Source organism: Ictidomys tridecemlineatus, chromosome 6, assembly GCF_052094955.1.
Source record: "Ictidomys tridecemlineatus isolate mIctTri1 chromosome 6, mIctTri1.hap1, whole genome shotgun sequence".
NCBI lineage: Eukaryota > Metazoa > Chordata > Mammalia > Rodentia > Sciuridae > Ictidomys > Ictidomys tridecemlineatus.
In genome coordinates, this window is record NC_135482.1 from 160,467,715 (window position 1) to 160,491,437 (window position 23,723).

Here is a 23,723-nt window from a genome sequence, read left to right on the forward strand (position 1 = left end):
CTCATTAAATAATATCTGGGCCTACATGTGAAATAACTCTGAGTTAGATAATTGAAAGATGGTGGACAACTTAAATGTTGCTCAAACACATATTTGCCATCCACCATAAACTCAACCCAGAGTGGGAGGAACCTCAGTCATTTGTGTCCTAGCTGCAGATTCAGGCAAGAGATACCTTGTATTCCTAGGGAGTGAGCCACACGCTGGGCAGTCATACTGTTCAGGATGACAAGTCTGTGCCCAATCATAGGCGGGCACCTACGTCCTCTGCTGACATATGGTGTCCTGTCATCAGCCAGATGGCAGGAACCCTGGAAAGGGCATGAGCACACATAAATAATCTAACCTGAGCTGTGGGAGGTGATTAGGAGAAGCTGGGTAAGGATCCAACTAGGTGTGTGGTCATGGAAGCCTAAATAGGGGTTAAAAATGTGATCAATGGAGCCTGGGGTCAGCATAGATGCATCTTCATCATCGGTGTCAATGAACTGCCAGCCCCGCTTAGATGCTAGAAGACAGTTCCAACATCATACAATCCCCTCTGTGCCCAAATCAAGTATCAGAGGTTCAAGAGAAGGAAAACCTACTGTATGTAAAATGTGGGGTACTTGCCTGTGTTTTGAGGTTTTCTTTTGCTTTGTTTTGTTTTGGCACTGGGGATTGAACCACTGAGCTGTATCCCCACTCTTTTTATTTTGAGACAGGCTCTAAGTTGCCGAGGCTGACATCAGACTTGCAATTCTTCTGCCACAGTCTCCTAAATTGCTGGGATTATAGATATACACCATCACTCTGGCTTGAGGTTTTTCAATAGGAAAAGTTTGTTCAGAATCTGAGTTGATTAAATAATGTTTGACCAGCCCTAGAGGGTTCAGAGAGTTTCTAACCCTTTGTAATTGTATATCAACCTATATTTGTAGGAGTTAATGTTGTGAAAGAGAGAATATAGATCTTGTCAAAAAAAAAAAAACCCTCAAAGGCTCTGCACCCTCAAAATATTTTGTAGTCACTGGTCTAGAGGTCAAGAGAACTTAGACCCTGGGATGACAACAAAAAGGATCTTAAAAGGTCGCTGCATGAAAAAGATGTCAGCTAATCCATGGCTTTGTATTTTGCCTGGCCTTTGGGGACTTACCTTGCCCAGGGCACATGTCCTGCCTTATCCTTAGACAAGTAGCCAAACATCTCAGGTTCTTGGAACAGCTCTGACCATAGCCTGTTCCTGGCATCAACCCTAACAAAGACACACTCATGCAGCACAAAGATGAACCACATTGACAGAAGGATAGAAGCAGATCCCCAACAGTGGTAGGTAATGGCATAGTTGACAACTTCCATTCTCTTGAAGAACTGGGAGAACACTGGATACAAACTACAAAGCTGAATGCCAGTCTAAGTTCTGTACTGGTCAGCTGCATGGCATTGAGCAATTCACCTTCTTGCATATGTTTTAGTTTCCCAATCTGTACATTGGGGGAAGCTGGACTAGACTTCTAAGGCCTTTTTGACCAAGGAGTTGAAAGGCTCTGTCCAAACTCTGTGATGTGATGATCCTAACTGCAGGTGGGAATTTGGAGATAGCTGGCCTCTTATTAGAAACCTGAGTATTTTTCTATCTTAAATACCAAGCTATACATTTTAAGGCAGATTTGATTTTTCAGTGCATAGAATATTAGCAAATAGGCACATCTAAGAATGGAAAAAAAAAAATCCAACATTTGTGAGTAGCTGGAAGAATTCAGTAACAGTTCCATACTGTTGTTAAGGCTGAAAATCCAAAGATCAAGAATTTCTGATTTAGGGCATCACTTTAAACTGTCCTGCAACTTCTGGTTTAAATTGTTCATAAAACCCCCTTCCCATTTCCAACCTTCTCTTCTGCTCTCAGTAGATGGCATGTGTTTAGATTCCTGACCCTTTAGCACACAGTCCCTAAAGTGTCTGAATTGTCACTTTGGCATATTAACATTCTCACTTAGGCCTCCTGACTTTTTTATTCCGGGCTCAGAGAAATCTGAGTCCTTTGTTCACCCTGAATTCCATCTCTCATCTCTTCCATCTTTCCCCTGGATGTCACCCCTAGGGTCATCCACTCCATCTTCACCCTTGCTTTCTCCACCTGGGCTCTCCACTACTCTGACCTTCCTCACAGGATCTTTTTTTCTATGGAATCTTCTAGGACATTTCTCATCTTAAAAACTATATCAGTTTTCTTTGTATTTTTAGTAACCTATGAATCTTCTCCCTTTCCCTTTGACCCCAAAGACTTGGAGGAAATAGGTTTTATTTTCTAATTCTACTTCCTTTGCATCTTCTTACCTGTGTAGTCTGGATATTCATAAGCCATCCTAGATCTGCTCTCCTAAGGACAGAGGGTATTCTGTGCATCACCTCTTGTCTTCTTTTCTAAAAGTGCAGTGCAGAGACAATACTTCCCTCCATTGTACCTCACTAACAAACAAGGCCTGTGATTAGGAAGCCGTTTAGCATATCTGTTGAATGCCAGCGCCCTGTGATCTTTCCCTTCCAAATGTTTCTTAGCCATCCATCCTTAAGTGCTTCATCCTGGTCCAGGAACTCCTTATCTCACCCCACACCATTGTAACCGCACTCTAGCTTGCTTCTTCACTTCCAGTTCGTTCCATAAGACCAGTATTTCACTAAACCTTCGTGGAGATTTATCCACATCTCCCCATTGACTATGCTCCAAGTTCAGCCTCCTTAACTGGTATTTTAAAAGTATAATTTTTAAAAAAAAGTTTTACAAAAGTTACAGATCCACAAGATGAAGCATTTGAACCAAACAAAACGGTAATCAAAGAAAGGTCCCCTCCTGCCCTCCAAGTTTTCTTTCCCATAAGTAACCACTATTAGTTTCTTGTCTATCATTGCAGAGACATCCTGTGTTGTACTAGTGCATCATGGTTAGACTACAGCTCACCACTATGACTAGAGCCATGTCTTGAATCCCAGATGGCTGAGCTATGGTCCTGTTTATCTATTGGACATTTCTACCAGAGATGGACACTACCATATATATTTCCAGGCACTGGCTTGAAACTAGTTTTAGTCTACAGGACCTTAGAATATCTTTGCTCTTACTAGACTGTCTTGGGCTTCTAGTGACTATGACCAGACCTGCAGATAGCACCCACTGTTGTGGTAAAAAATTCCTGTACTGTCCCCTTTCATTGGGATGAATCTCCTTCCTGGTCTGTCCCCTAAGGCCAATCCCACTAATCCTGACTTTGCTCTCTCTGCATCAACCAGAAATTGAGCTAAGTCCTAACTATTGTGCTTCTGAACTGTGGTGGGTTGCCCTGGTTTGCAGGAGACAAGGATGAAATGGCCATGTCCCTATCACTTCATGGTCCAGCCTTATTTCCTAAGTCCAGGTGTGACTCCTTTTTAAATGATGCACCTGAAAGATCTGAGAAATAACTGGAGGTTCTCAACATCTAATGTATAATAGGAACAGTAATGACATCATCTGGATATAGGATGCTTAATGATATTGTAGCTGGAATGCATTTCCTATTAAATTCTGGAGGAATAGTCACACTGGGGACTCTTCTGAATCTGACTAGGCACTAATGACAACCTTGAATTGAAAAATATCCCTGGATTGACATTCATAGTCTTAAAAGCTGCCTTTGGGGAATATAAAAATTAATGCATTAGTTCTATGCAAGTAGGAAAACTTTTTCATTCTTTTAACAACTACATAATGGACGATAGGCCTGAGAAGTATCTGCTAAGGAGAGGCTATTTAGTGACATCTGGCGTCATGTTAAGTATTGATTGGGTGGTAAATTTTGATCTGTTGAATTGTGATATATTACAAATAACATTAATGAGTGAGATTATCCCAGTCTAGGGTTTCCAAAGTGTGGTCTGTGGATAACAGTTTTTCAAACAGATTTTTTGGGGGCTAAATATATGTGAGAAAACTACATGTGAATATGTATATTCACAATGTACATTGGTAGCACACCAAAGTCTCTGAGAGGTCCTATAGTAAAATAATGTCTACTAGCAGCCTAGAGAACTAAGCCTAGAGAACTACACACACTGGGTAATGGTACTTCAGTATATCCATGAAAGTTCAAACAATATATTTATAAATAGATAATTTGTTTCTCAAATAATTCATGTATTCATTACATTACAAGCCAATAACATAATATGCCTATATCATAAATCAATAACGTGGTACAAGTGTGCAATGTAGGTGAATCAATTATGGTAAAGCTATTGTTAAATATCATTCTAACAATTACATTAATATCTTTTAAAAAGCCAATTACATAAAAACAATTTCTTTGTAAGTTTAAGTCCTGTTAGCTGGTACATTTCATTTGTTTTCCGGGGACTTCCTCTGGCTACCTCTTAAGAAACCACTAAGAGCCCGGCATGGTGGCGCGTGCCTGTAATCCAAATGGCATGGGAAGTTGAAGCAGGAGGATCGTGAGTTCAAAGCCAGCCTCAGCAACTTAGTGAGGCCCTAAGCATTTCAGCGAAAGCCTATCTCTAAATAAGATATTTTTAGAAAGGCTGAAGCTGTGGCTCAGTGGTTAAGCACCCCTGGATTCAATCCCTAGTACCAAAACAACAACAACAACAACAACAACAACAACAAAAAAAAAAAAAAAAAAAAAAAAAAAACAAAACTACTGAGGAAGCAGAGGACTGGCTATTGCTCACTGACATGTTTTCCCTTACAATTTACTTAGGGAGATCTCAATGTCATTAAGCCAAATAAATTATTTTTGTGGCAATCAGCTTCTTATCCTGAATGGTCCAGGTTCTATTTTCCACACAGTTTCTTTCAAGATGCTACTATGCCTCACAAGTTCTAGCTTAGAATGTTGTCTCTGCCATACAATTGATAATCACATCTTCTAATTTTTAAAAGTATTGATTTGAAAATACTAATAGGTCCCCAAAATTGGCATTTCATCATGGGTCCAAGAATATTCATGAAAATAAATAAAAGTCTAAGACATAGATAATTCTGACGCTACTCACACTATTGCTTTGTTGACATTCAGGGAGTGGTTCCAGAAGACAGCTTATGTGGGAATTTGTTCATTTATATACATACATGTATGTATGTACATTTTAGTTGTCAGTGGATCTTTATTTTTATTTATTTATTTACATGTGGTGCTGAGAATCAAACCCAGTGCCCCACACATGCTAGGCAAGCGCTCTACCACTGAGATACAACCCCAGCCTGGGAATTTTTTTTTATTAATGGCCCAGATTCTACAGTTTATTTGGTAGCAGCTGACCTAGAAAGGAGGCCTGGTCCAGGAGTTCCTGTTTTGCTTCAGTTTGGGAGAGAATAAGGAGATGGGGGCAGGATGCTTCTTTGCTCCATGAGAAGGAATAGCAAGCCCCTTAGAAGGGACTGAGGTTTTTGATTGGGCATATTGGGACAGAAAAGGTAAAAAGCTAGAGCTGGTCAAATGTAGAAGATTTAAAAGTGTAAAGGCAGCTAGCATTCTCTTTTCAGACTTACAATAATTTCTAGATCAAGAAGCCCTATAAAACAAAAGGGCATGGGGGTGAAGGAGATGAAGGCCCAAACAAACCAACTCCCACAGAGATAAGTGGCATTACATTAAATCACAGTGGGTATGAGCACAGCTTGAGAAAATGCTTGAAGGCAGCTGCTTGTGCATACGAGGAACTCCCTTTTAAGAAAACCAACAGTCCAGGCAAGTACTTTCTAGGCTTTTCGATTTCACAGGTGAATAACATGAAAAGAATTGTTAACTGACTCTAGTCACCTACTTCTATTTTTTTCAAAAAGGATACTAACAATACCAAATTATTATTGCCATTGTTTCTTTTTTCCTACCCCCCCCCCACAAAAAAGGAAAAGTACCGTCTCACAATTATATGCAATTCTTGAAATCGGATAATTCACTTTTATTAAAATAAAAAAAAAACTCAGGACATGCTTCAAATTTTTCTCATCTTGTTAGAGTCACTTTGCCACCAACTATCACAGATCAATGATTTGGAATATTGGAAAACTCTGAAACATGTCCAAGATAGTAAAACTTATTATATTTAGAGAAATTCTTTTTGGTGGTATTAGTTGCAATACAAACATCTCAGTCATTACCTACTGAATCATGTAGGCAGCACATAAAATAAAAAGGCCTTTGAAAGTTAATGAATATAACATGCCCTGATTGTTTACACAATAAATATTTACAGATAAATATTGACAGATGTGGTACAAAGAGAATACTTTAGTAATGACAGCATATGGAGGGAGTAACCAGAAAAGAGCATTGTTGATCAGGAAAGAGTCTTGCACCTTTTTAGGAAAGAGAAAAATGGAAGCAAAGGGGTTGGAGAAAGTCAAGATAAAAAATGTAAACAAGCCTTGATTCTGTGACCTTTGAAGTCAAATACCTGTTTTTATTTGATTCTGGTCTCCATGTGTTTCTCTCCAATCTTCAGTGGAGAGTTTGAGGGGTGACCCTATCTGCGGCCAATAATAGCTGGAGCTTGTGTCAGTGTCTCTTGTCCAGTTGGTTTGGTTGGAGCAGGCAGTGGAATCCATGAAGAACAAACATGATGGACCAGGCCCACCCTTCAGTCTATGCTGAATTCTCTCAAAGAGAATTCAAAAGAGAATTTTTGCTGATTTCCAGAGATGCATATGGGGAACAATCACCCCCAAATCTGTCTCCCATTCTTAATTCTTAATAATTTTGGTTTTTATGAAATTGTCCAGAACTCCACATTTCAAGCAAGACTTAGAAGGTCCCCTCCTCCCACCTGGGGATTGATCTCAGGGACATTCTGTACCTAGGCTACATCTCCTAATCTTTTAATTTTTTTTTTTTTTAAGAAATTTTGCAATAGAGGCTCCCTAAGTTGACCAAGTCGGCCTTGAACTTGTGCTTCTCTTGCCTCAGCCGGGCCTTCCTCCCCAGTCGCTGGGATTACAGGTGAGTGCCACCATGTTCCGCAGAGTTGGGTCTTAAACGTGAAAGTCTTGTTGATGTGGTATCTTTTCTGGGTGTTAGAATAATTTTTTAAAGGCTTCAATTTTTTTTCTATCGATTAAATCAATCATTTTCTTCTAACAGTCAACATTTTGAACTGAAAATATCCCTATTTTCCCCCTTTCTCAATACTTTCGATTATTACTTTATTAAATGTTTGGAAGATACCGAAGACAAAAACATGAAAAGAACCTGTAGCCATCATCCAAATTGCTGGTTAAGAATAAGCGGGGGAGGAGGAAGAGTTTGGGGGTCTACCAGTAGGTGGCGCTTGTCTCTTCTGAGAAGATGATTTTGCTCAGCCAAGAATCCCATGAGAATTAAGAAGGACTATGAGTGCGTGCAGTCAATGGAAGTGACACAGATCAAACCATACTTCAAGGCTGAGTCCTCTAAGTCACACGTTCCAGCCTGGTGCCTAGGCCATCACAGTTTTGCCTTCCTAACTCCCTGCTCTGAATGTGGATTTTTATTTTCATACTTCATTCACAGCCTCATTTCATCAAGCCAAATCACCTTCTAGGGACAATCTAACCTTGAATATAGAGAAAAAAAATGAAGGCCCTAGACAGTTGGAGCTGAAGTTCCAGGAAATGACTAAGATTATTAGTCTTGCAGCTGGTCTGCCCTTAGGTGACAGATGTTCTGTCCTCCCCTATGGCCTGCGAGCCTTGGCCTGGCCTGCGGCAGAACGTGAATTGACTCGCTTGAATGTAGATTTATCAGTTCTTATGTGCCGCAGGGCAAAGGAGAAGCCTCTATAGGACACTTTGGCGGTACCCAGGCTCAGTCTCAGTCTGTGACAGACTTACAGAGTCACTAGCTTTCTAACTTTTCCTGGAACCGCACAATTTGAGGCTCAATAGGCCATAGCCAGGTCCTCTCCCTCAATTGACAATGAATTCTGTCCATGATAAAACGACCCTTTTTCAGAAGTCCTTTCTGTGTTTGTACTGTCCCTCAGCAACCATTATGCCCCAATCATATTTGTCTATATGCGCTGGGATCTGGGCCCAGGGGTTTACAGTAAAGAGGGGGCAACCCTAGAGTATGAGTCCAGCTCCGCCTCTGATTGCAGGGATGACCTCAGATAAATTTCTTAACTTCCTGTGTAGACTGAGGGAAGCAATTTTTTCCCCCTTCCCGGTACCAGGGATTGAACCCAGAGACGCTTTACCACTGAGCCACCCCTCCGGCCCTTTTTATTTTGAGACTGGGTCTCGCTAAATTGGTCAGGTTGGCCTCGAACTTGAGATCCTGCTGGTTAGATCTCATGAGTCTCTGGAGTGGCTGGGATTAAAGGCGTGCGCCACCGCGCCCAGCAGGGAAGCAATTTTTCACTTATGGGGTCCTTGGATTTAATGAGAATTTATGTAGACGACCTCCTAGACTAGCGCCTGGTTCATTATAAACCCAAATGCCGGGGCATCTGTGGGCTCATCCCGTATGAAATACTGCCTTTGGGGGAATTCTGGATCAAACAGCCAGAATAACTCTCTTCCTCATGATCTCACTGTATTTCAAATATCATCCATTACCTCGCCTGTTTTCTCAACCCTACTAAAGCCTCTGGTGCCCCTGAACCTCCCGGGCGGCAAAAGAAAGCCCAGAGAGGCTCGGCGCCTAACTGTAAGTCACCCCGGAACAGGCGTCCAGCTCCAATTTCGGGGCGGGTTGCCGGGCTCCGCGTGGGGGTAGGCTCGGGCAGGACAGACGGCGTGGGGGAAGGAGGAGGAGAGAGCAGGCGGCGGAGGAGGGGAAAGCCGGCAAGAGGAGGGAGCAGGCGGAGGAGACACATGCGCGCTGCCGCCGCCGCCGCCGCAGTCCTTAGCTTCCCGGGGACAGGAAACCTTCAAGACCGAGCTGCCACTGCCGCCTCCCGGTCCGCGCCCCATTCTGCGCGCTTGGTCTCAGCCTCCTCCCGCACTCCCAGCGTCTTTCGGGGGAGTACAGCAGGGACTCAGCCCCAGCTGCCGTCTTCCCGCCGCGGAAAGCTGTGACCCCCCCGCAGGAGCGGCGGGGAGGGGTGGGGGGCCCGGGAGAAGATGGCGACGCCGGGAAACGAACCCCAACCTTTCGTCCCTGCCGTCTCCGTTGCTACTCTGCATCCACATCATCATTCCCACCACCACCACCAGCACCACGGAGGAACCGGAGTCAGCGGCGGGACCGGAGGCGGCGGCGGCGGCAGCGGGGGTTTCAACCTGCCCTTGAACCGGGGTCTGGAGCGCGCGCTGGAGGAGGCGGCCAACTCCGGGGGCTTGAACCTTAGCGCCAGGAAATTGAAGGAATTTCCCAGGACGGCGGTCCCCGGGCATGACCTCTCGGACACCGTGCAGGCAGGTGAGAGAAGGCAGAGGGGCAGGCAGTGGGTGTGAGGGGCCGGCTGTCGTGTCTTCCCGACGCGGTGGCCAATATGAGACCTGATCGCGCTAGGGGTCCATTCTGCGCGGGTTCTCTGGAGCAGGCGCGTGGGCGCAGGTTCTGCAGAGGGTATGGTGGCCCGCCTCACCCCACTGTACGTTGCCAGGAGGGCCGGGTTGTGCTTGGCTGCTGAGCCCGAGTGCGCGGGTCCCGGGCTCTCCACCCAGTGTCTGTCGCGCCGGGGAAGTGGCCGTGGGACTGGGACTTGCGGGTGCGCACTGAGCTCGGAGTGGAAGTGGAAGGATTTGAGCGACTGAGCCGGCTTCCTGGGCCGTGAGCATGGCCAGGAACCCCAGCGAGGGCAGACGCGTTTGCGCCTCCAACCCGGTCAGACCCTCTTTGCATCGAGGCGTCGCCCATTCTGGTGGGGAAAGCCAGACAAAGGTGGCACGCCCTCGTCCGACCCGAGGGCATCCACGCGCCGCGGCGAGACCCCCTCGGCGACATCCCTGAGCGTTCGGGCAACTCGGTGCCGCCTGCGAGGGGGTGCGGAGCCTTCCTGTTCCTGCGCCTGTGCGAGGAAGTGGCCACCGCGATCGCGGTGAATCCTAGTCGGCTGTCGTTTCGGAAGCAATCCATTCCCTCCTTGCTTGCTTTTCGCCCTCCGCCCACACTTTAGGGTTTCCATCACCCGGACTACCTGTTTTTCAGTAACCCGACCTTTTGCGGGGGCTCTGGATGGGAAGCATGATATGGTAAAAGAAAAGTAATTAAAGCGAGCCGGTTCTCTGGTGTGAACCTGGCAAGTTGTAACTCGCGCCAATAAGCAGCCAGCTTTTTCAAGTTATGTCATGTGTTGACATATTTCTGAGCCGTCTGCCTTCTCTTTGGTAGTTGGAGTTGTAGGAGCGGGACCCATAAACAGGAAGCAGGGTGGTGGAATGGGATTCGGGCCTTGGGATCTCTACAGAACTGACTTGGTTTCTGACCATCCGGTTCCGCTCTCTGGGGGACGGTTTGTATCCTGGCAAGTGTCCAGCATTTTCAGGGCAGTGGGTGCCCCATTTTGGAGCTACTGCCTAGACCTCTTGGCTGAGTGTCAGGCCCCCTGGATCCTGTATGACTTGACCCTTAGGTCAAGATCTTCCAGTTTTCTCTTATAGAGGAAGAAGGGGGTGGGGCAACCGAGCAGGCAGTGGCTTTTGGATGCTAGGTTTCCAGTGCTCTTTTTCCCCTTTAATTCAATAAACATTTATTGGGATCCTTAACTAGTATTTAGATGGAGTTCTGAGTTCACTGGAGGCTAGAAATGCTCTCCAGGGTCATTAAACTTGGTTATTTGGATTTAGGGACAGTCTGGAATGGGCAAGACAGGGAATTTCCAGAGTTGAGCTGTTAGCAGCTGGGGGCTGTCTTTTGATAGGACCTTTTAGTTTCATCTTCTCAAGTAGAAGTTGTCCAAGAATTGCCTGAATCATTAACTTAAAAAAAAAATCTATTAAGTTCTACCTCCCTTCTACCATAGAGTGTACCATGAATTATAGAATTGTTGTGTAGGACTGCAGAAAACAGAGACCAGCAGGATCAATAATACTATGTGTTTGTCCAGTTCTGCAGGAAGGCTCAGGGTCCTTCCTTTTCTTCAGTAATGCTGATGCTCATTACCAAATTAGGTGAACCTGATGTGTCTGTTGTGTTGGCATTTCTTTGAGAAAACCAGTGCTTTAAATGGGAACCACATCTTTCACTTATGACCTTGCCATGTGAGGTTGGTGCTTAAAAATGTTCCTTCCTGTTCTCTGCTTGCTTGTGGCCAGCTTAGGCTGTGGGTTTTGCAGGTTTTTAACTATGAATCTTACTTGCACATATTTAGTGTTTAGAAAATTTGAACTAGTTAAAATTCAGGATTTTTATGATAATTCCTCATCCAAAAATACAATGTTATTTGGGACAGAGGGGCAAAGAGATGTCACCTGAGTTTGTAGGCACTTAATAAAGAGAAAAAAGTAGTCAGTGATTTTCCATGACATTTGAATACCCAAAAGGTATTAAAGATTTGCTTCTGCAAAACATCTTTGACTCAGGTAAAAAGCTGGGTGTAAACCACATGTATTCTTCTCTTTATTCTAAATAAATATTTAGGTGAGCACTATTCCTTATTTAGATGGGCAAAAAACAAAATAAAGGGTTAAAGGGATTTTCAGTGTGCATGATGTTGACCTTTCCTACACATGAAGAGTTCTAGTGGAGTTGAAAGTTTGAATAGTAATATATGCAACAAAGATAGTTGTTTCTCCTTGGCTTATAGAATATCTCTTAAATCAAAATATCACATGAAGATTCTTAAAGACATTTTCATGAATTTTGCCAGAGAGAGAGTGGCAGCAAGCTTTTTCTCCTGGTTAAGTCGTCTTGTGAAAAGCAACTCTTCGGGCAGCCACCTATGCAAAACTGCACTCTTGGGCAATGTAGCATATCTGAGCAGAGTTGAAAACCAAGGTGTAAACACAGAAACATAGAGGCCGGAACTGCTCAGTAGAAGTGTAAGCTCTGTCACTCAAGTGCATATACTTTATTCATAGGAAAAAACTCTCACGCTCTCACTTTGGACTCATTCGTTTATTTCTGTTTCAAAGTAAGTTTTGTTGTGAGATGCTAGTCTTGTAGCAGATGAGAAGGGGAAAGATGCAGTGGTACAGATGGCACTGACCCAGATGGACAAAACCTAAGAGCCACAATTAGCACTTACTGTGTGCCCTTTTATGTGCTGAGAACTTTATCTACGTTATCACAGTCCTCGCTTGGCATAGTCATATTTTCTTTTACAGGTGGGGAGACTGAGATGGAGAGAAGTCAGGTCACAGGCCAACTAGTGATTTGAATCCTGACAGCCTCATGATCCTGAGTTTGTTTTTGACAATCTCTGGTTAAGCAGAGGGAAGGATTGGAGAGGGACAGAATGTGGGAGGTGTTCTGGAGATTCATTTAATCACCATCTCTTCTGTAAATAGTTATTGAGCTCTACAAGTGGATACAGGGGATTCAGTAGTGTCCGAAAGAGAAACCTTGTTCTTCTTCCTGTGAAGCTTTTACTCTAGTTGGAGGGAGGGATGAAGAGATAAATTAAGAAATTCATTTTGCAGGATGAGTAGGAAGAGTTAAGGCTAGAAGTAAAACTTGCTTCATAGACACATAGGCTGTTTATATTGACTTGCAGTAGCCTGTAACAGGGGCATGATGATGACTGTGATGGATAGAAACTAGAGTATAAAATTGGGCCTGATAAAAAGTATAAGATGTGTCCTGCACGGTGGTACACGCCTATAATCCCAGCAACTCGGGAGTCTGAGGCAGGAGGATCGAGAGTTCAAAACCAGCCTCAGCAAAAGTGAGGTGCGGGGCTGGGGATGTGGCTCAAGTGGTAGCGCACTCTCCTAGCATGTGTGATGCACTGGGTTCGATTCTCAGCCCCACGTTAAAATAAAGATGTTGTGTACACCTAAAACTAAAAAATATTTATTAAAGAAAAAAGTGAGTGGTCTCTAAATAAAATACAAAATAGGGCTGGGGATGCGGCTCAGTGGTTGAGTGCCCCAGAGTTCAATCCCTAGTACCAAAAAAGAAAAAGAAAAAGTACAAGATGCCCATCAGTAAAGCGTTTTTTTTTTTCCTATGCTGATTTATTTATTTATTTATTTATTTATTTATTTTGGATGGAGAAATTCCAAAGGGTGTTTGTATGACTGAAGTAAAGTGGACTGAAAGAGGAATAAGAATAGAAATTGGAGACTGATTGCCTGAAGTTCTAAAGCAGAGGAACAAACTTAAGCTTGGAGTGTGGAACATTCATTGAAAGCTGGTCTTGTTAAGGATGAGGGGTATCATCAGTATTTTCCCCCCAGTACTGGAAACTGAATGCAGGGGTGCCCCCACTGAGCCACATCCCAGCCCTATTTATTTATTTGTTTGTCTGTTTTTGAGACAGGGTCTCCCAGCCTAGGCCTTGAACCTGCAATTTTCATGCCACAGCCTCTGGACTCGCTATATTACACGCATGTACCCTCACACGGGCTATTGTCAGTATTTGTGAGGTGACTGTGAGCAAGCAGGAAAGACTATAAGGGAAATGAAGAGTTTGTCCAAGGAGAAATATAAAAATGAGGCATAGAAATGAATGTTTTCTTTTATGAGTATGTGGTGCCAGGGACCAAATCCAGAGCCTCATGCATGCTATGCAAGTGCGCTACCACTGAGCTGTACCCCCCAGCCCTGAATGTGTATTTTTTATGTTCAGGTATGGATTTCTGTAGATGCAAAGGATAAGACAATAATATATGAGAAGCTAATAGTTCCAGGAAGCTGCAGGAGCTGCCAGGAAGGAGCTCAAGGTGATAAATCTCCAAATAGCATTTGTTAAGCATTGTGTACGAGAATGCAGGGGAAAGGTTCTTTGTGTGAAGTTGATTAGAAAAGACTTCCATAGGAGAGTAGGATTTGGATGGAAGGGATTTGGTTAGAAATTCCCATGGACATTCTGTTATTGGAAAAATGGTTCCAAGATGTGGAGTGAATGCCGGTCATTAAAATTCTAAGATTCTGAATAAGAGAGGTCATTTAAGCCTGCCCTCTGGTCATATCCTCTCAACCCACTGGCACTGAGTAATGGGGTAACAGTGCAGGGCTCCTATGACCCTTTGAGGAATCTGGAAATGGCTGAGGCCTGGGATTTGTCAGCCTGTGGGACTGACACCCTAGTGCCTGAGCTGGCTCTCTCAGATGACTGTCTGATTCAAAGACTTTTCCCTGAGATCTGTGGGTGACTTATCTGCTGAAGACGGACATCCTTCACCCTGCTCTCATCCTCTAGCCACCAGGTCCTTGGGTATTAGTACTTTTCTGTCATTGGAATTCACAAAGGACTTGATAAAGAAATCTATTTTAACAACATGCTCTGTTCCATAATTTTGGTCACAAAGATTTTTCACTATTAAACATACTGAAACTTTTGAAATCACATGTATTTTCTATGTTCTTTTAAAGGTACATTTCTTGAATTATTTTTCTTCTGTTGAGTTAAATGTATTAGTTATTGTAATTATCTAATTAAATATATTAGTTATTAGTAATCATCAATTTTTGTGGCAGTCACTAATTTTAAAAATGTATTTATTCATTACCTGTGTTTTATTTATTTTTTATTACAATTATTTTAAATATCCATCCATTCATAAACAATTACTTATATCCTTTCCCCTTCTGATTATAATTTTTTCTTTTGTTGATTAATTCTCTCTTGTTAAGATATAGAGGACTTATAATTTAAAAGCTTTTAGAGCCATTAAGATTCAGTGTGGAGAGAGGTTCTGAGTCATGTCCAGATGTGCTTCCATGTGTTTGTGGAATGGCAAAAATAGTCTATGCCAATGTAACAACATGCTCCTCTCATTGCCTGTGTTGCAGGCTACTTTATTGAAAAGGCAAGAGCTTACTTATCATTGTGCTTCTAGAATAGTACCATACGTATGATTATAAGCCAGGAAACTTCTGGGGATATTTTTTTGTGGGTGTGTCAGTTTATAAAAGAACAGCCTAAGGTTTTGCCCTTCATTGTTGAAATTATTCTGCTGGATAGCTTTGTCAGTCAACAAACATCTCATTTGATTTTTGGTAGAGGCATAAATTTGGGCCAAATTTGGTGCACCCTTCCATTTAACGGTTTTTATTTCAGTTTCTGTCAATTTTTCTTGAGTTGCTGAAGCAAATTGAAATTTTCTGTGCTGTGGCTTAGTAAGTGTTTGGTATCAACATTTAAGGGTAGATGCCTTTGGAAACTCATTTCCATGTTGGTCAATTCAAAAATCTGTTTCCTTTGCTCTTGCTGTCCTGGTGGGTGCATAGGCTTTTTCTGTCCTGTCATTCAACTTCTTCATTGCTTGTTTGAACAGAATGTGTTCCTTCTTAGTGTGTACTTTCCTGTCTCCCACCTTTGTTTTTATAAATGTAAAGTCTTTTTTAAAAAAAAAAAATATGGAGCTGGGGTTGTGGCTCAGTGGTAGAGCGCTTGCCTAGCAAGTGTGAGGCACTGGGTTCCATCCTCAGCACCACATAAAAATGAATAAATAAAGTTATAGTGTACACCTACAACTGAAAAAAAATTTTTTAAAAAATTAAGCCAGGCAGTGTTTACTTTCTCTTTGTATCTCCCCTTAGTTAGTCATCCCCGTCCCTACCCCTGTGCTGGCCCTGTGCTTTCAGAGACTTGAGTAAATTAAATGCAGAAATGCTGTCAACTCTACCTAAGGTGGCTGTGGGTTCATTAAGCCATGACACTTCAACTTTGGTCAAAGCCTCATGAAAACCTGTTTGTGAGGCTACTCTCCAGATTTTGTTCAGCTTTTTTTGAGGATTGAACTTCAGCCTCAGAGAGATATCAGGTAAAGCTGGCTTGGGATGAGTCCACCAGTTTGTGAACTCTTCCAGTAATTGTTTCAATTGCCAGGATTAAGGAGATTTAGTCAATAATTGAAAATAAAAATTGTTCAATGGCAAGGTGCACCAAATTTTGGCGTAATGTACACCCACTGAAAAGTAAGATGTCAAGTGACTAACTATTCAATAAAAGGAATTTAAGTAAGAGAGTCAAACTTAGGCTGTTCTTTTATAAACTGGCACAAACTAAAAATTCCCAGAGGTCTCCTGTCCTTTAATTGTATGGTATTATTCTAGAAGTATGATTAGTATGCTCTTGCTTTTCAATAAATTAGCCTGTAACATAAGCAATGGGAAGAGCATGTTATGTTGGTGGAGATTGTTTTTGCCTTGATTATTTTGCAGTGATTATCTACTTATAAAATTATATTCTGTCATAAAAGTTTTCTGGATGTAAGATACCAGACCCAACTATAGCTGATGCTTTTATTTATGCATAACTCATAGGAAGCCTGGCTTCTGTTGCTATTGTCCTTTTGCTGCAAGATTTTTTATATCAGAATTTTGCTATGATAGGTTTTTTTTTTGTTTTGTTTTGTGTGTGTGTGTGTGTGTGTGTGTGTGTGTGTGTGAGATATGAATTATTTCACAAAACAAAAACCAACCAACCAACCAACCAAAACCAACAAAACAAACCAGCAAGAAAGGAAAGAGGGGGGAAAAAGTCAGAATTCCAAATATGATTTAATTTGGGAAAAGTAGGCCTATCAAGATAGAATCAAGCATCAGTACGGCTGCGTTTTTGTTTTTGTTTTGTACTGGTGATTGAACCCAGGAGTACTTCACCACTGAGCTTACATCTCCAGCTTTATTTATTTATTTTTAAATTCTGACATAGGGTCTTGTGAAGTTGTTGAGGCTGGCCTTGAACTTGTGATCTTCCTGCCACCACCTCCCAAATTGCTGGGATTATGGTCATGAGCCACTATGCCCAGCATGCATGTGTTATTCTTCATCTGAATTTAATAGTTCAGTGATATTGCTTCCATGTACTGTAGTAAGAAATACTACATTTGGGAACCATCTGTTCCCATAAAGTAATTCAAAAATAAAGTGATTTTGTTTACATGAACAGAAAGTCGACCAACTGTGAGAATTTGGCTTCTTTTGCTTATTCCAGCCATGCAAGAGAAGGAAGAGGCCTTTTTAGTTAGATTTTTGTGTATGTTCATAGTTTTCCCCAACTATATCCTCCTTCACTGGACATAAGGGAGGATATACTTGGGAGGGAAAAACAAAATCAGAGAGTAACCCTGTTTGATTTTCATAATAGTACTTTTTTTTTCTTAATAAGAGATTATTGTTCCTATGTTCAAACCATTTTGATGCCAAGGCAGCTTAACTTGCCCTACCTGAAATTCTTATAGAATATTTTTAAGTCATGGAGGGTATGTAATCTGATTGTGGGGTCTTCCTGATGTTTGTTTTTCTTCCTCCTGCTGTTTCCTTCTGTCCATCTGCTACGGAGGGTGTGAGAGGAAACAGGGCTGGAGCTCCCCCCAGTTTAGTGATTCCTAAATTTCCTCCTCACTGTTCTTGACAAATGTGCAGAGAAAGGCTCTCATCTTTTTTTTCCTAATCCTCTGGCTTCCCTCCTGGCCTTGCTTTTGACAGCTGACCCTTGTAGTGCTTGTACACAGTTTTGCCACACCATGTGTTCCTCTAATATTCTATCCTATTTTCGATGTTTATGCTATGTAGAGTGAGGAACAGCATCAGTAATGTCCCACCTGGTCCAGTTAGCTTAGCTCTGATTTAACTCACTTTGTCTCCATAGGCAGCAGTGGTCATTCAAAGATAGTTCCACCAACAGACTTTCTGACTTGCCCTCCTTTAGACTGCCTTAATTTTGCGTTTCTAGATCATTCACCTCCTGCCCTCACTCCTCACTGCCCTGTGAGATTCTGCTTACCTCCTTCTCACTTCTGCCTCTCCAGGCCTGCTCCAGCAGCCTCCCTGCCAGCCTCTGGTGGCATATTCAGCATTGAATCATGCCTAGCCTTAAGGCATCTTTGTATTATTTTCTTTGTGGCCTTCTTCTTTTGGTTCAGTACTCTTTCCTTATTCATGGTTTTATGTCTTCATGGTTTCAGTTACCTGCAGTCATCGGTAGTCCCAGAATATTAAATGGAAAATTCCAGAAATAAGCCATTCATAAGTTTCAAATTGTGTGCTGTTCTCAGTAGTGTGATGAACTCTAGTGCTGTTCTGCTCCATCCCACTGGGACTGAATCCTCTGGTTGTGCAGAGTATTCATGATCTATATGCTACCTACCCATTAGTCACTTAGTGGCCATCTTGGTTATCAAATGGCCTCATGCAGTATGCCAGCGCTTGGTTCAAGTAACCCCTATGTGGTAGCTCAGTGCATCATTGCAATGCTTGTCGTTCATTTCACTTCATCTCATCATATAGACATTGTATCATCTCACTTCATCACAAGAAGAGTGACTACTGTACCCAGATATTTTTAGAGAGACTAGAGAGACAGCCACATTCACATAACTTTTATTATAGTATGCTGTCATAATTTTCCTATTTTATGTTAGTTATTCTTAATTTCTTTTTTTTTTTTAGTTTAGATGGACCCAATACCTTTTTATTTGTTTGTTTGTTTATTTATTTATTTTTATGTGGTGCTGAGGATCGAACCCAGTGCCTCTTATATGCAAGGCAAGCGCTCTAGCACAGAGCTACAACCCCAGCCCTATTGTTATTGTGCTTAATCCATAAATTAAACTTTTTCATAGGTATGTATGCATAGGAAAAAAGCACAGTATACATAGGGTTCAGTTCCATCTATGTTTTCAGGCATCCACAGGGGTGTTGGGACACAAGCCTCTCAGAAAAGGAAACAGTGTATTTTCCCCAGGTGTCAGCTTTTTCCTCCCTCACTGGCCTGTGAGATCTGACTTCTCTTCCTGACTTGTGTGTCTTCCATGTCTATCACAGGGAGCACTAGATGGGCCTCAGTGCTTCTGTCTCCTCCTTCTGCCCTTCGTCTCTGCACTTTTCATTCATGATCTCGGATGGAGAGATCCCCTCTCCCGTCTTTGTGCACTTTTAGCTGTGCCCTCGTTCCCCTGGTGCTGACCTTATTTCTCAGCTGCTGTCTTCTTACTTCTCAGCATTGCCCACTGTGTTAGTCTGCTAGGGCCACCTTGATCGTACCCCACAGACTGGAAGTCCAAGATGAAAGCGTTGGCCGGTTTGACTTCTCTCTTGACTCGCACAGGACCACCTTCCCCATGTGTCTGTCTGTGGCCTGTCCTCTGTGTACACACATCCTTGGTGTCTCGCGGTGAGTCCAGGTTTCCTCTGGGGTTCATCCAGATGACCTAATAGAACCTCGTTAAAGGCTCTGTCTCCAGCTGCGGTTGCACTGGAGGTTAGGGCTTCCAGGTGAATTTTGGGTGGACACAATTCAGCCCATACTACCTGCTTGCTCACCCTAAGGTAGCTGGTAGCTGCTGCTCTCTCCTTTGCCTGGGTAAACTGACCTTGGACCTGTACCAGGCTGACCTTTATGCTGCCCTTCCAGCATTAAGCCCACCTCATTCCCCATCTTCTCTGGTTTGAATGTGGCTTGAACATGTCCCCCAAAGGCTCACACGAATAACTTGGTCCCCAGTGATATTGAGAGGTGGTGGAACCTTCAAGAGGTTAATCAGAACAGATTAATGTTCTTCTTGTGAGACCCCTGCGTTAGTTCTGTAGACATTGAGTTTTTACAAAATGAGGCCGCCCCATGCACTTGGATGCTTCTGTGTGCAACCGTTTCCATTCCTGCTTCATCGCCATGTTGTGACATAGCCAAGAGGGCTCTCACTAGAGGCTGACCCAGTGGGGCTGCCTGATCTTGGACTTCCAGCCTCCAAACTTCCAATCTTCCAACTGGAAGATTAACAAACCTTTATTCTTTTTAAAGTACTCGGGTATTTTGTTATAGCAGCAGAAAATGGGACTAATACGCCATCCCATCCTCAGGACCTAGATAGCATTTTCTCTAACACTCACCTGGGCCTGTGGTTAGAGTCTCAATAAATGCTGTTGAGCACTTGAATGTGCTGTACAGTGAGGGAAGAGCCACATGAACATTTAAAAAAAAAATGGATAACTCCCATTTACTTGGGTCCTCCTCTTATTTCTCATGGATTTGGAATCTTCCCTTGGTGGCTGACACGTCTCTAGTGTCATTTTTCCCTCAGGGATGGTGGGATTGCTTCTCATGAATATTGAGAAGTGTTTTGGTAAGCACTGTGACTTCTGGAAGTGAAGAGAGTTGTCAGGAATTCTGAAGGAGATGGGCAGGGATTCTGTCGTATTGCATAGCAAATAAAGAAATTAGTATATCAAGAAAAGCTGCTGGACATTTTTTGAGCATCAATCATATGTCAGGATCTAACGGCTAATTAAAAAGTAAGAGTTGCAGTTTGAACGACTTCACAGAATTTGGTGAGGATTAAAGAAATAATACACTTGAAAGTAGTTTTCACTTGTGAGTATTTCCGTGAACGGTGTCGTTTTCAGATCAAGCCTTTCCACCCTTAGCCAAAGGGGCCTTCTTGCCTCTTTTGTTCATCAGTATAGCTTAGTGTTTAAAAGTTGGGTCTTTTGAACCTCAAAGACTTGGGTCCAAGTCTGGGCTTTGTCACTTATAAGTGTGTCACTTTGGCCAGATAAAACTTGTCACCTTCAAATTAGAGGTAATAATTGTATGACTTAGTAGAGATTTGGGGGGGGTACAGAGATTATATATAACAACAGATGATATGGTATTATCAAGTGCTTTCTTGGTGGCACTGGATCTTGCTTCAAGCGCTTTACATGTAAATACATGTACTATATGTGTTACATCATTTATTTTTTTAATGCCTTTGTTTTTCTATTTATTTTTATGTGGTGCTGAGGATCGAACCCAGGTCCTCACACGCTAGATAAGCACTCTATTGCTGAGGCCCAGCCCCAGCCCCTGTTAAGTCATTTATTGCTTGTTAAGTATTCCATAGTAGGTGGCCCTACCATAACTCCTAGCCCTACTGGAGTTTGAAAAGGGAGTTTAGAAACCTAGAAACCATCCATTCATATCTCTCCCTTATTTAGTTGCTGCACACACACTGAGGCTCAGAGAGCTTATTTAGTTGGCTAAGGCCGCACAGTAGGATGGGGGGTAGGTGCGAGAGTCAAGGCAGAGTTCACAGGCTCATATTAAAGGGTTGTGTCTGTGGAATCGGGGTCTCCTCTGGGATGGAGGGAAGATCTTCCCTTTCTCCTGTAAGCTTCTTAGGTCAGACCTACCAGGCCAGCCATGCAGCAGGCCGCAAAGAACAGAAAATGCTGTGGAACCCTGTAATAACATATGGTCCAAAGCTGGGCAGAATTAGACATGAGACTAACAGAAGTTACAGATTAAACACGTTAGTTCAGGCTTTTACTGCCTGTGGTTGGGGGACACGCATAGGCTCCTTGTAAACTGGATTCCAAGTATTAAACAGCCATGTCGGGCAGCCCCTGACTCACAAACCAGAGGACAGGGAAGGTTTTTCAGAGTGACCTTGTGTTTTAAAACTGGGAAGACATTTTCCTGGGGAAACATCATAGTAGCAGGCATTGAGTTCTCCTGCCCACCCAGGAAAGCTATTTAACCCTAGCAGACATGGGCCTTTGGGTTAATGGTTGGGTTCTTATTGTTTCTTTGAAAAAACGCTGCCTCAGTTCTGACATGATACCCTGAATCTGGAGAAGTGGTCTCCTGTACCTGGAGGGAAATTCTCTCCCTTCTGGTCATTTCTACCAGGAGCCAGAGTTGCCTGACCCCTCTCCGAGGCTGTTTGGTCGGTGGGTCCAGCAACTGGTTATCCCTCCACATTGGTGTTGGGAGCCAGGTTTGGTACAAGCCAGGGATCCGCAGTAGTCAGCTCTGGAGTCAAGAGAGACCACTATGCAGGATGGAGCAGGGCTGAGAGACACCCACCTGAGGGGGACAGCCAGGATTTAGACACTTCCTGAATTAATTTTTTATTTTTCATATTATCTCCCAATTATTAATTTTACAATTGGAGGGAAGTTACTGCATCTCTCTGAAGCTCAGGTTTTAAATTTGTTAAAAGCAATAATACTCTTTACCTCTTGGGTAAATCAACTTGTGTTGATATATAAAGTAAGATACAGTACTCTGAACAGGCCTGGTCCCCAGTGAGTGACCGACTAAAGCCTCGTTTTGTTATGGATATCCACAGGGTTAGGTGGCATGGTTTTCTTCAATCAAATGAAAAGTAGGAAGTTGTTAGCATGTCATTAGCATGGTGGCTAAGAGCATAGATTGTGGTTGGGGCTTTGTCCTGGCTCTTCCAGATCCCTTCACTGGGCCTTGGTTTCCCCATCATAAATGGGGGTAGTAATCATAGGATTATTGGGTGAAGGCAATGAAAGGATTATGTGTGTCAAGTGCTCAGGTCATTGCCTGGCACTGATTTTTCCACTATTCTGAGACTGCATATTTTTAGAAAAAATATTCAATCTTATAAGGCACAGGAAGGTTAACTTCCTGGAAATATTATGACATTAATCAAATAATCTCAATATTCAGAAAGCTTGGAGGGGGTGTGCTCAGTTTGTGTGTGGGCCTCGTTTCTATTCTTTTGACAGTCTTTGGAGGATTGTAGAGAACACAGAGGACACTGGATGGGAGGAGATTCCCTTGCGTTATGCGTTTCCCCTCTGTTCTGGTTGAGCCAGGATCTTCTCCTGGAGCTTTTGCTCTTTTCCCATCAGTTTAACAGTGTTCTTAGGTCTGGTTTGATTTTCACCAGGACAGAGAAATCCCGAGGGGAACAAATCTAATAGAGAAGGATGAGCTCAAGATTCTCACAGTGGAGGATGGGGAGCCGCATTCCTGGGCCACTTCAGGTATTTAGGTGCAAGGTGCTGGTGACTTTCATTTTGTCCTCAGGCTTGGAGGGCTGGGAAGGAGGACAGAGGAGCACTTGGGGTGCATCTCTGCACCTTCTGGAAGAGTCCTGCAATTAACCAAATGCTCCTCCAGATTGGAAGTAAAGACACTGATCGTTTTTTTCATGCTCTTGGCAAAAACCAGTTTGGGAATCTTTATGTTCCCGGAGACCTCTCTGAGGATGTGCATCCAATGTTTCAGTAAGAAGTGAGGACATGCCTTTGAGCAGGTGGAAATTCAGGAGTAAAAACCAAGATCCAAATCTGCCTCTTTCTCATTGTGTTACTGGTAACTGACTTTATTTTGAGACTTAATCAGAAGTTATTTCATTAAAAACCGTATGATCCTGATCCTTCCGCGTCATCCTGAAGATGCTGTAAGGAAAAGGAAAGGGCCATCATTTGTTGAGCAGCATCACCGCTAGGTTTAGGGTCTCTCAGAGTGATTTCTTGTTTAGTCCCCAAATTACCCTTGAGAGGTCAGCAGTGGTGGTGTCACTGAGAAGGGATTGTAGCAGCTGGGCAATCTGCCTGCATTTGTGGGACCAGTAAAGATGGGGCTAGAATCGGAACCCGGACTCTCAGGAAGAGCCAGAGTCCCCTCTGTTTTATTGGACACTAAATATTTAGAGCCAGAGGAACAAAATAGAGAAGATTTTAAGAATCAAGCACAGAGCATTTTGACAGTTGGTTCTCAGGATAGCACAGAGATTTTGGGGTTCATCCCTGAGTAAGACCCAGATTCCTGACCCTTGTGATTCCCCACGCTAAACTGAAGGTGAGCACAGAAGATCCAAGTGTCGGTCTTGGAAATTCCATCCATGAACTTCACCTGTTTGTAATTGCCGGCTATTGGCTCCATTTCTAAGAATTGTGTTTTATTTTTTT

General features: G+C 43.0%; 1 protein-coding gene across 6 annotated transcripts in view; it reads left to right on the top strand.

Annotated features, from left to right (window-relative positions):
• The first annotated feature begins 8,780 nt into the window (after positions 1 to 8,780).
• The window catches only part of Lrch1 (leucine rich repeats and calponin homology domain containing 1), a 185,873-nt gene continuing 170,930 nt past the window's right edge, over positions 8,781 to 23,723 (top strand). For 2 of the 6 annotated variants that reach the window (XM_021729741.3, XM_078015990.1), the window contains exon 1: positions 8,781 to 9,374. In XM_021729741.3, coding sequence (XP_021585416.1) covers positions 9,077 to 9,374 — 298 coding nt within the window. In that variant the 5' untranslated portion in view covers positions 8,781 to 9,076. The remainder of the gene's footprint in view (positions 9,375 to 23,723) is intronic. The other 4 variants (XM_021729740.3, XM_021729743.3, XM_021729742.3 and 1 more) reach the window with 4 other exon arrangements.